Source organism: Cannabis sativa, chromosome X, assembly GCF_029168945.1.
Source record: "Cannabis sativa cultivar Pink pepper isolate KNU-18-1 chromosome X, ASM2916894v1, whole genome shotgun sequence".
Lineage (NCBI taxonomy): Eukaryota > Viridiplantae > Streptophyta > Magnoliopsida > Rosales > Cannabaceae > Cannabis > Cannabis sativa.
Window position 1 is genome coordinate 21940331 of NC_083610.1, and position 11941 is coordinate 21952271.

General features: G+C 31.8%; 3 protein-coding genes across 3 annotated transcripts; 2 read left to right on the forward strand and 1 right to left on the reverse strand.

The window, feature by feature from the left end:
* The first annotated feature begins 268 nt into the window (after nucleotides 1–268).
* Nucleotides 269–2773, forward strand: LOC115710361 (cytochrome P450 81Q32-like). Its single transcript, XM_061106914.1, has 2 exons — nucleotides 269–1345; nucleotides 2026–2773. Exons 1-2 carry the CDS (start codon nucleotides 458–460, stop codon nucleotides 2650–2652), a joined length of 1515 nt encoding a protein of 504 aa, XP_060962897.1. The 5' UTR covers nucleotides 269–457; the 3' UTR covers nucleotides 2653–2773.
* Nucleotides 2774–3692: 919 nt separating this feature from the next.
* On the reverse strand, nucleotides 3693–6355 carry LOC133032711 (probable receptor-like protein kinase At5g24010). The gene is made up of 2 exons (XM_061106915.1): nucleotides 4709–6355; nucleotides 3693–3807 (listed from the first exon to the last, which is right to left on the reverse strand). Exon 1 carries the CDS (start codon nucleotides 6183–6185, stop codon nucleotides 4767–4769), a length of 1419 nt encoding a protein of 472 aa, XP_060962898.1. The 5' UTR covers nucleotides 6186–6355; the 3' UTR covers nucleotides 3693–3807; nucleotides 4709–4766.
* A 1570-nt stretch (nucleotides 6356–7925) lies between these two features.
* On the forward strand, nucleotides 7926–10814 carry LOC133032712 (probable receptor-like protein kinase At5g24010). The gene has a single exon (XM_061106916.1). It carries the CDS (start codon nucleotides 8211–8213, stop codon nucleotides 10728–10730), a length of 2520 nt encoding a protein of 839 aa, XP_060962899.1. The 5' UTR covers nucleotides 7926–8210; the 3' UTR covers nucleotides 10731–10814.
* The last annotated feature ends 1127 nt before the right edge of the window (nucleotides 10815–11941 follow it).

The following is an 11941-nucleotide window of genomic DNA, read 5'->3' on the forward strand; positions in this document are numbered from 1 at the left end:
CTTTTTTATCTGATTTTATTTTAATCAGGCGGCCAATTAATTAGTTCATTTTTCTGATTCTAAATCTGGTTGCGTATTCAATGGGAGAGATGTACCCATTAGTTACAGACTATTATTTCAAATGTTTACTTTTAAAAATTGCATGATTTATTAAAAAAAACCTAACGAACTACTATTGACTTTTTATTTTTCATTTAATTATTCAACCTAACTAATAATTACATGATGCTCAAATTTACCTTTTCTTGTTTCACTAATTTATTACAATAATGACTCCATTTTTTATTATAATTACTTAGGTTATTTATCACATAATCGCCAATATGTGTACTAAGTTCAAATTTATATATGTACATATATGCATATAAATAGATGTAGATTTAAGGAAAAACACAAACTTTGATTAAAGGTCACAACACATCATAATAAGAAACTAGTGAGTGAATAAGTGATCATCATGATCTTCTCATACTTGCTAACACCCTTATTAACCCTAACCCTAATTATTTCCATTGTCGTTTTGTCTTTCAAAACCGAAAAACGACAATACAAAAACCTCCCACCAACCCCACCCTCTCTTCCCATAATTGGCCACTTACATCTAGTGAAACCACCAATCCACAGGGCACTCCACAATCTTTCTACCAAATACGGCGAAATTTTCTTACTCCGGTTAGGGTTTCGCCGTGTGGTTGTAGTCTCATCCTCTACCATAGCCCAAGAATGTCTTACAAAAAACGACATTGTTTTTGCCAACCGCCCACATTTCCTACTTGCAAAGCACGTAGGGTACAACTCCTCGAACGTTGTGGATTGTTCCTACGGCGAGCATTGGCGCAATCTTCGCAGGATTGGAGCTATTGAGATCTTCTCCTCAGGAAGACTCAACCTCTTTATTAATAGCCGAAGAGACGAGGTCATAAGACTACTTAAAAAGCTCTCTTGCCAAGATTCTAACAGAGTTGAGCTAAAGTCAATGTTTCAAGAGTTGACTTTTAACATCATAACAAGAATGGTGGCGGGAAAACGGTATTGCGGTGATGACGTGGCAAACGAAGAGGAAGCAAAGTTGTTTAGGGATACTTTGAGAACTTTTATGGAGTTTAATGGAGCTGGGAACGCAGCTGATTTTTTGCCAATCTTGAATTGGATTCCAATTAATAATTTTGAGAATAAGGTGAAGAGACTTGGGAAGACTATGGACTCACTCTTGGAAGGTTTGATCAAAGAGCATAAGAGTAACAAAGATGAGAATCGGATGAATACTGTGATTGAACATTTACTCTCTTTGCAAGACTCTCAGCCTGAATATTATACTAATGAAATTATCAAAGGCTTCGTAATGGTATGTTATTACTTTTATTTGTATTTTTTTAATGATAATTCTAATTATGCGTTCTGCAAAATGAATCAAATTAGGGTTCAATTTTGGTCTAACAATTTTTTAATATGTCAATTTGATCGAAGTCGTTTTTGGTTTAATACTACAAAAAACTGTTACTTTTAGTGATAACTTTTTAGTCACAATATAAATATTTTGTGACTTTTAGTTACAATAAAATGTTACTAGTGACTAAAATATAGTATTTAGATACAAGTTGTCACTAATTTAATTTTGTGACTAAAAATACATTTAGTCACTTTGTGACTAATACCTTTAGCCACGGATTTTTTAGTCACAATATAAGAATGATGATTTATAATTAGTCACAAATTTTTTATTTTTTGGTCTATATTTTTTATAATAAAATCAAAATTGGAGTTAGGTCTATATTTTTAGTTACTTTAACCTAATAAATAGGATTTGAAATTAATTATAAATAAAAGAATTATTAATTATCTTATAATTTTAGAGATTTGATAATTTCCCTTGAATTTATTCAATGGCTAAAAATTAGTATACATATTAATAGATAAAATATTCAATTCCTATCATATTAGCTACTTATCATAGTTATCTATATATATTTATATTAAGCCGATCACTTAGAAAAAAGAAATAAAAATTTACTTTATTTTGTACAGCAATCAATTGCCGGAGGAACAGATACATCAGCACTGACATTAGAATGGGCAATGTCTAATTTACTAAATCATCCACATGTTCTACAAAAAGTTAAAACCGAGATCGACTCTGAAATTGGCCAACGGCAATTGATGGAAGAATCTGATATCTCGAAACTCCCTTACCTCCAATGTGTAATTTCTGAGACTTTCAGGTTATACCCAGTAGGTCCACTTCTCGTACCTCATTACTCCTCCAATGATTGTAACATTTGCGGGTATGATGTGCCACGTGATACAATTTTATTGGTTAACATATGGGCTATACATAGGGATCCTAAATTATGGGAAGATGCTGAGAATTTCAAGCCAGAAAGGTTTGAAAACATTAATATTGAGAATGAATTTGGATACAAGCTAATGCCATTTGGAGTTGGTAGAAGATCTTGCCCTGGGAGAGGCTTAGCTAGTAGAGTCATAGGTTTGGCTTTGGGGTCATTGATTCAATGCTTTGATTGGGAGAAAGTTGACCATAACAAAATTGACATGACTGAAGGTAAAGGTCTTACAATGCCTAAAGTTGTGTCATTAGAAGCCATTTGTAAGGCTCGTCCTATTATGAATTACCTTATGTCACAATCCAATTAATTGAGGAGTACTATCATCAATCTTTTATTACAACTTAGTTAACTTTCATGCTTGAAAATACATGTTGAAATATTTTTTTTTCAAAAAAAATAAAATTATATAGTGTCCGTTATAGTTACAATATCTTCGTAAATTTTATAATTTTTTGTAATAATTTACAGTACCAAAGATAGATTTAAAGTTTTTTAACACACATACTAGTAAATTGGAATATCACGAACTCTATTTTTGATAATGTAAATTATTCAAAAAAATTTCAAAAATTTACAAAGATAATACTATAAAAAAATATTCCAACATGTAATTTCAAGCATAAAAGTTAATTAAAAAATTGTAATAAAAGTTTGTATATTGCATTTCTATAATTAAATTACTAAGGTACAATAATTGATTGTAATAAAAAGATTTTCATAATAGAAATATAAATAATGGTCTTTGTATTATTGTGTTTTACATTCCTATAGTTTTAGTTATCATTAGTTTGATAGTATTTGTAATTGGTAACTTATTATCCTTGCGTTTTTAATAATTAATATAATACAATAGTCTTTTGTACTTTAATATAGTTGCCGAATAATTTTCTTTTTGTAATGTTCTAAAACTTTGTTCACAACTCTTTTGTGAGTTTGTTTATTGCCATAATAATTAAGATCTATTTATAGAGTTTACAAATCTCTCTACAAAAAACTAACAAGAAGATGAAAACAAAGGTATTAAGTCTTCAAAACTTGATTTTCTTTGGATTACCATTCCCACATATACTTTTTCCACTTGGACTAATATTGTTTAATAATAATTATTAATTAATGAACACATGTTTAACAACTTCATATCACTATATGGATGGATACACACATATATATATAATATATATATATAGAGAGAGAGAGAGAGAGAGAGAGAGAGAGAGAGAGAGAGAGAGAGAGAGAGAGAGGAATAAGACTCACTCAAATTCAATCTCATCCATTTTAGGCCTCTCTCTGAGCCATTTTCCTTCAAACACTTCTCAGCTATTTCAGCAACCAATGAAGGGTCAATGATTTTCTCTAATACTCCATTCCCCATTTAGCCAAGCTTACATTTTCCTTCTTGGGTTGAGAGAATAGCCAAAGCTACCTTTCAAAACCATGCTTTCTTTGTTTGGATCATGAGCACCTGATTTAGAAAGACCGAAACGAAATCAGCAACTTTAGCATTGAAGTTTTTATCACAATATCCAATTAAGGAAACAAGATGGCAATGTCAGATTTGAGACAACACCAGTATCTTTGTATGGAACTCTGTTACCCCTTGTCCATGCTCGGGTTGGCTTCGGTTCACAGCAACTTCAGTTGAATGAACGAGACCCAATGATTATAGTAGAGAAACTCCTTGTGTGGAGAGCTGGAGCAGGCCTTGAATTAAGGCTGAACCAGGATAAATCTGTGTTTTCTCCCAATTTACTTCTGTCTTATACTTGTTTTAATTTTCTAATTGGTATTAGCTTGACTGTTTAACATTGTTTGATCCTTTAAGATTGTGATGATGATGATGAATTTTCAATAAGATCATCATCATCTCAGTTTGCAATTGTCACTTCTTTTAATTTCTACTTGTAAACCACTCTTAAGAATCCCTTTTTAAATCCATTAGTTGCATACACTAATTCAACATAATCTATCCTTAAATAGATTCTTGAGATCACAGCTCAGCATGTATAAATATATTTATGTATATGTATCAAATAATAAGGAGCAGGGCAGGTTTGATCAAGGAAAAACAAATTAACTTAAACTAATTAGTACAGGGCTCGTTTGGAACACCGTATTAGGTCGTATTATATTGTATTATATTAAATTGTATTTTATGCAATATTTTTATGTAAAACTATATGTGGTATTAACTTTTATGGACACTTAAATATATAATGTTTTAGTATAAATTAAAGTTTAACATAGTATCATATAAAAATATGATACATAATCCAATTTAATATAATACAATACAATACAATACGACCTAATACGACGTTCCAAACGAGCCCTAATATTAAACAATAAAATAAGAGACAACTCACTCAAATGAAAGCATCATCATCATCTTCAACAGTTGGAAAAGCCAATTCAAAAGAACTGTTAAGTAACACTAGTATTGTCTTCAACACCATCTCTTCTTCTCAAAGCACATTCTACCTCATCAATTTTAGACCAATCTGAACTCATTCCTCTGTAAAGGAACTCAAAAGAGACTATCTTGGTATTTACTAATATCCCTATAATGACCACAAAAGCAAAACATAATCCCAAACCAAACACCAAACCATTTTGTCTCTCTTCACTTTCCAAAACAACAAGGCTAGAAATCTTCACAATCTCAAAAATCTCAACTCCATTCAAGTAAGCATTAGGCACACTAGACCAGTTATTTTCAGCCCCTAAAACAATACTTATATTGATATATCCACAACCATTTGTGTCAACAACATAATCAAGATGAAATGGAGATTGCAAATTTCCAATCTCATCATAAGCATCAATGGTCTTAATAAACTTGTTGTAAATAAAGAGATTGAAATCAAACATACTAAGACTTTTACCAACAATATCACATAAGTGAACTCTAACTAGATATTTCATAGCAGTCTTACTCACAGGAAAAGCCCAAGTTGCATTAAAGAAATTAGCTTCAATATTCAATTCTCTTCCTGTTCTGTAAACATATTCTGGTGCACTATACTTAGTTGACCCACCACTCAAAAAGTTGACTTTGCCATCATAATACTCACTCTTCTTTGTAGCTTTTGGGTTTATGAGAAAACCATCATCTTCTAACCATGTCCTCCATAGCAAATCACTCTCTGATGTGATATTGTCACCCCCAACATTGACTCTATGGATTGTACGGTACACCAAAGAAACCAAATTACTTTGATTACCCCTTTCACCATCTGAAGTGATTAGTTGAGCAGAGTTTGGGAGAAGATCTTCTTCAGGGACAAGAAAGACTTCTATGGCGTTTACAAAAGCTAAAGGTGAGTTCTTTAATGGGTGAAAGTAAAGTTTGAATCTTTCCTTTTTAATTGGAAGAATAAACTCTTCAATTGGTCGATTACTACTTTTTCTTACACTAAAATTGGATAATAAAGAATACCCAGATGCCACAACATCGAAAACTGCTTGGGAGAGATTGAATTCAGAGGGAAATGAGTAGAAATGAAGGCGTACCATGTAAGTACCTTTCTTGTCAACTTCGAGCTCATACGACGATGGGGTTTCGAAAACTCTTGCCGTTTTGTAGAGAAACGACATGTCGTTTGAGGTTTCATCAGTGTTAATAATGGGTTTGCTTTGCCCTGTTGAGATAAAAAATGTTTTTGTTCTGTCTCCGATGAAGGTTCGGCTATCTTTGGTGGTGATGTTGGTTTTGGATCCGCAAGCTATGAAGTACTTTTCTGGTCGTTTGTAGTTTGATTCTGATAATGAAAGGATTTGTAGTGATGAAAGATTGAGGTAAAGGCTGAGGAGGAAGAAAATCAGGGAGCTTGAGTTTAACATTTTTCGGGAAAAAAAGTTTGTAGCTTTTTTCCGAGAAAGGAAAGGAAAGTTCCAAGCTTGAGTTTTTAAAATTTTCCCGGGAAAGAAAGTTTGCAGTTTTTTTCCGGGAAAGGAAGAAATGGAAGAAAGACGTGGGAAAATAAGGTTATCATAGACATGCAAAGGGGAAAAAAAGAAGAGTAATTTACCAAAATAACCTTCTTTTGAGATGAGATAAGATTTAAAGTTTTTCTTTTTTGAAATTTAAAGGTTAATACTTTATAATAATTGACAAGCAATATTATTACACACACTACTTTTTGAATTAAATAATATTTATTATTGACTTGACTTCATTTAAAATAATTGAAATATCAACAAATAAATAAAGTAAAAAATGTTTTTAGTGTTTACTTTTAATGTTGGGAGCATTTATATGTATTCTTATTGATAGTATATAATGTAGTTATTTATAAATTTTCATAATTGCTATAAAATTTTAAATAATTTATGATTATGAAAATAGATCTTAAAATAACTCGATCGTTTTTATGTATACAACATAAGCTTCAAAATTATTATAATTTTTTTTTATGATGATAAGCAATATAGTTTTTATAAAATTTTAATAAATTTTTGAATAATTTATTATGTCAAAAATATAAAATAATTTGTTCTTAAATTTGTTTTGTGTGTACGTGAAAAAAATTATTTTAAAATTTATTTTTAACATTATAAATTAGTAATTTTAAAAAAATTAGTAAAAATTTTAAATTACTACAATATACACTATTATTATATAAAAATTAGAGACACTCTTCTTACTAGTGAGGACAAAAAAAAATAGCTCGAAGCACCCCTAACATAACATATTTGTTATTAACATAGAGAAAAATTACATTACAAGATTTTTTATTTGAATTAATTTTCATTATCAAAACCATTTATTTATAAAAGGTTAAATTTTCAATTCAAAGTATTATTATGACCCCACAAAATCATATTGGTTCCTCTTAAAATAGATTTGCTTTTAGATATACAAGCGACGTTGTCATTTTTCTTAAGATGATCATGCTACTATAGCAAATAATCAAACAAATAAACAAAACAGAAAAAAAAAAAAAATTAAACTCTTAAAACAACTATGAATGAGATGCCATTTTTATGAATTCATGGAAAAAGCTTCTACCTTCACTATACATATATTTATCACAAGTGAAAATCCTTTCTTCACTCTTTCATTAGTGAAAGTTTCCATCACATTAAGAATAATACTGCCAAAACAAGTTAACCTCTTAAAGAGTTAAGTATTGTTAGAGAACACATATTAGTAACGTGTGAAAACTAAATAATAAATACTATACATAAAATATATGAACTACTCCTCATATTATTAATTAGTTTTGAAATAGAGTCTCATACATTTTGTCATTTACTCACTTAATCTTACTTTTTAAACCACTCATCTTACAATTTAAACATGATATCAAGCTAAATTAAAACTAAACATTAACGAATATTCGAGCTAAAAGAATCACTTGTGATCGAACCGTGTAAAATTATTAAGTAAAAAATAGTCACTATCTTGAAGTGGAATATTAAAAAGTCCCACATAAAACTAAAAAATTACTCATCTCATTACTAATTAATTTTAAGAAGAATCACTTACAATTTACCACATAATTCCACCCTTCACCCAAACAAAAAAGTAGGCTAACAAAAGATACTCTACCAATCAAAACACGGTCGTTTTCTTTCTTTTATTTACAAGTGTATGATTGATTGCTTTTTTTCCCTCGTCTTTTTGGATTTCTACAACATACAAAGTCATTAACTTTACTTTACTCAGTGAGTCACTGAAGATAAAAAGAAAAAGCAATCAACTTTCTTTCCCGGAAAATGTTAAGCTCTAACCACCAAGTTTTCCCGGAAGAAAGCTGCAAACTTTCTTTCCCGGGAAAATTTTGAATCTCCAGCTTGGTCACTTCTCCTCTTCCTCCATATATTTTTCTTGACAATTTTTTTTTACTTTCCTTTTCCCGAAAAATGCTAAGCTCCTCCAGCTCTGTTTTCTTCCAACTCTGTCTTCTTCTCTTCCTCCATTTTTCTTCACTGCAAATCTTTTCATTATCAGAATCCGATTACACTCCACCAGACAAGTACTTCATCGCTTGCGGTTCCAAAACCAACATCACCACCAAAGATAGCCGAACCTTCATCGGAGACAGAACAAAAAAGCCACCATTTTTTCTCTCAACAGGACAAAGCAAACCCATTATTAACACTGATGAAACCTCAAACGACATGTCGTTTCTCTATAAAACGGCAAGAGTTTTCAAAACCCCATCGTCGTATGAGCTCGAAGTTGACAAGAAAGGTACTTACATGGTACGCCTTCATTTCTACTCATTTCCCTCTGAATTCAATCTCTCCCAAGCAGTTTTCGATGTTGTGGCATCTGGGTATTCTTTATTATCCAATTTCAGTGTCAGAAAAAGTAGTGATCGACCAATTGAGGAGTTTATTCTTCCAGTTAAAAAGGAAAGATTCAAACTTTACTTTCACCCATTAAAGAACTCACCTTTAGCTTTTGTAAACGCCATAGAAGTCTTTCTTGTCCCTGAAGAAGATCTTCTCCCAAACTCTGCTCAACTAATCACTTCAGATGGTGAAAAGGGTAATCAAAGTAATTTGGTTTCTTTGGTGTACCGTACAATCCATAGAATCAATGTTGGGGGTGACAATATCACATCAGAGAGTGATTTGCTATGGAGGACATGGTTAGAAGATGATGGTTTTCTCATAAACCCAAAAGCTACAAAGAAGAGTGAGTATTATGATGGTAAACTCAACTTTTTGAGTGGAGGGTCAACTAAGTATAGTGCACCAGAATATGTTTACAAAACAGGAAGAGAGTTGAATGTTGAAGCTAATTTCTCTAAGGCAACTTGGGCTTTTCCTGTGAGTAAGACTGCTATGAAATATCTAGTTAGAGTTCACTTATGTGATATTATTGGTAAAGGTCTTAGTGTGTTTGATTTCAGTCTCTTTGTTTACAACAAGTTTATTAAGACCATTGATGCTTTTGATGAGATTGGAAATTTGCAATCTCCATTTCATCTTGATTATGTTGTTGATACAAATGGTTCTGGTTTTATCAATATAAGCATTGGTTTGGGGCCTAGTAATAATTGGTCTAATGTTCCTAATGCCTACTTGAATGGAGTTGAGATTTTTGAGATTGAGAAGATTTCTAGCCTACTTATTCCTTTGGAAAGTCCACATAAGAAGAATCAAAATGGTTTGGTAGTTGGTTCAGGATCATGTGTTGGTTTTCTGATCATTATAGGGATTTTGATCATAGCTTTGATGGTTTTGAGGAGTAGAAAAGCAAAGTCTAAAAGAAATTCTAGTGAGTTCCTTTATGGAGGAATGAATTTGGCTGATCATGATATACCGAATGCTTCGAACTTACAACTTAGACTGAAGAAATCTTTTGCTGAAATCAAACGCGCCACTGACAACTTTGATGAAAAGAAGTTAGTTGGAGAAGGTGGGTTCGGGAAAGTTTACAAAGGAACTCTTAAAGAAAAAGAAGAACACATTGAAGTTGCTGTGAAACGAAGCCAACCCGGGCATGGACAAGGGGTAACAGAGTTTCATACAGAGGTATTGGTGTTGTCTGAACTAAGACATCGCCATCTTGTTTCCTTAATCGGGTATTGTGATGAAAGGAATGAGATGATACTTGTTTACGAGTACATGGAAAATGGGACTTTAAGAGATCATCTTTATGATATGAAGGAAGAAAAGACCAAATTATCATGGGAGAAAAGACTTGAAATCTGCTTAGGTGCAGCCCAAGGTCTTCACTACTTGCATACTGGTTCTGTCAAGGAAATCACTCATAGAGATGTGAAGTCAACAAACATCTTACTTGATAAAAACTTCAATGCTAAAGTTTCTGATTTTGGTCTTTCTAGATCAGGAGATCCAAATCATGAAGCTGAGGGTTTGAAAGGTAGCTTTGGTTATATGGATCCTGAATACTTTAGGACTTCACAATATACAGTCAAATCAGATGTTTACTCTTTTGGAGTTGTACTTCTTGAGATACTTTGTGCTAAACCAGCCATATTCTCTCAACCCAAGGAGGAAAATGTAAGCTTGGCTAAATGGGGAATGGAGTATTATAGAAATGGGCAGCTAGAGAAAATCATTGATCCTTCATTGTCTTCTGAAATAGACACAGCTTCATTGAGAGTTGTTGGGGATATAGCTGAGAAGTGTTTGAAGGAAAATGGTTCAGAGAGGCCTACAATGGATGGTGTAGTATGGGCCCTGAGATATGCATTACAGCTTCATCAAATTGCATCAAGAAGAGAGGGTTTTGAAGACACTTTTACTACCAACAGTTCACTTGAAACTCTATTCCCAAGTGTTCATCACATGCCTACTAATGCATTCCCTGTTGAAATTGATGATGATGATGATGATGCTTCCATGTATGGTGATATTTATTCAAACACTTTCTCCACTCAGTTTTCTACTACTAATGAGTTGTAATCATTTGCATATCAGAATGTTTTTCTTTTCTGTGTTTAAAGTCATTAGCTTAAATTTTGGTAATTTGCCTAATTTGCGGTAAAATTTTCTTATGTTTTAATTTTATACAATTAATTCTTTGATTTTTTTTTTTTTTGTGGCAATATCTCTTAAATTTACTTTTATTTGCAAATTGAGACGCTAGTTAAATTTTACTGTTAAATATCAACTAAATTGTCACTGTATATGCATGTATATAGGTGATATGTTTACATTGGTTTTAAAATTTTAGTGTCATGTGTACATAGGTATTTACAATGACAGTCCAGTTGATATTTAATAGTAGAATTTAACTTACGCATCAAATTTACAAACAAAATAAATTTATGGAAATTATTGCCACAAAAAAATTAAGGTCTCGTTTGGTAATATTTGTTTAATCAGTTTTCTGTTTTTAAAATTAGAAAAGCAAAATATTTTCAAAAATATGTTTTATTAAACTGTTTTCACTTTTTAAGTTTTTAATTAAAAATTGAAAATTTTGAAAAAAAAAAAAAAATCACTTTCATTATTTTTTAAGGGGTATTTACATAAATATGGAAAAATAAAATGGTAAGAAAACTTAATAGGAAAAAATATGGTATTTAAAATAAAAACTAAACATATATGGGATTGAATTACCATAAAAAATATTAAAATCCCTTCATATTTAAAAAAAATAAATAAAACAAATGAAACTACAGTGATCGTCGGAGTTGACACCGGTGCTAGAAAAGGCGTAGTAGTTTGCTGTCGGTGCTGGAAAAGTAAACCGGAGTAGCTATCAGTGCCGAGAAAGTCGCTAGAGTTGCTGTCGGCGCCGAAAAAGTCATCAAAATTGGCATTGTCGCTGGAAAAATCACCGAAAAAATTACCAAGAAACTGGTTTCTTCACCAAGAATTTCTTGATGAAGAAACCAATTTCTTGTTGATTTTTTCGATAATTTTTCCGGAGACCGCCAATTCCGACGACTTTTTCGGAGTTTGATGTCGCTATCGAAAAAGTCGCGCGGAGTAGCTTTTGGTGTCGGAAAAGTCGTCGGAGTTGGCATTGTCGTCAAAAAAATCACTGGAAAAATTAGCAAGAAAGAAACTGGTTTCTTAGTGACTTTTCCGACGACTTTTTCAAAGTTTGCTATCAGTGTCGGAAAAGTCGCCGGAGTAGCTGCCAGTGTCAAAAAACTCGTCGGAAT

Bases quoted from the DNA above. Each gene is read 5' to 3' on its own strand.
- LOC115710361 (XM_061106914.1), top strand. From the start codon at position 458: ATGATCTTCTCATACTTGCTAACACCCTTATTAACCCTAACCCTAATT. The intron at 1,346-2,025 runs GTATGTTATTAC...TATTTTGTACAG, and splicing joins TTATCAAAGGCTTCGTAATG to CAATCAATTGCCGGAGGAAC.
- LOC133032711 (XM_061106915.1), bottom strand. From the start codon at position 6,185: ATGTTAAACTCAAGCTCCCTGATTTTCTTCCTCCTCAGCCTTTACCTC.
- LOC133032712 (XM_061106916.1), top strand. From the start codon at position 8,211: ATGCTAAGCTCCTCCAGCTCTGTTTTCTTCCAACTCTGTCTTCTTCTC.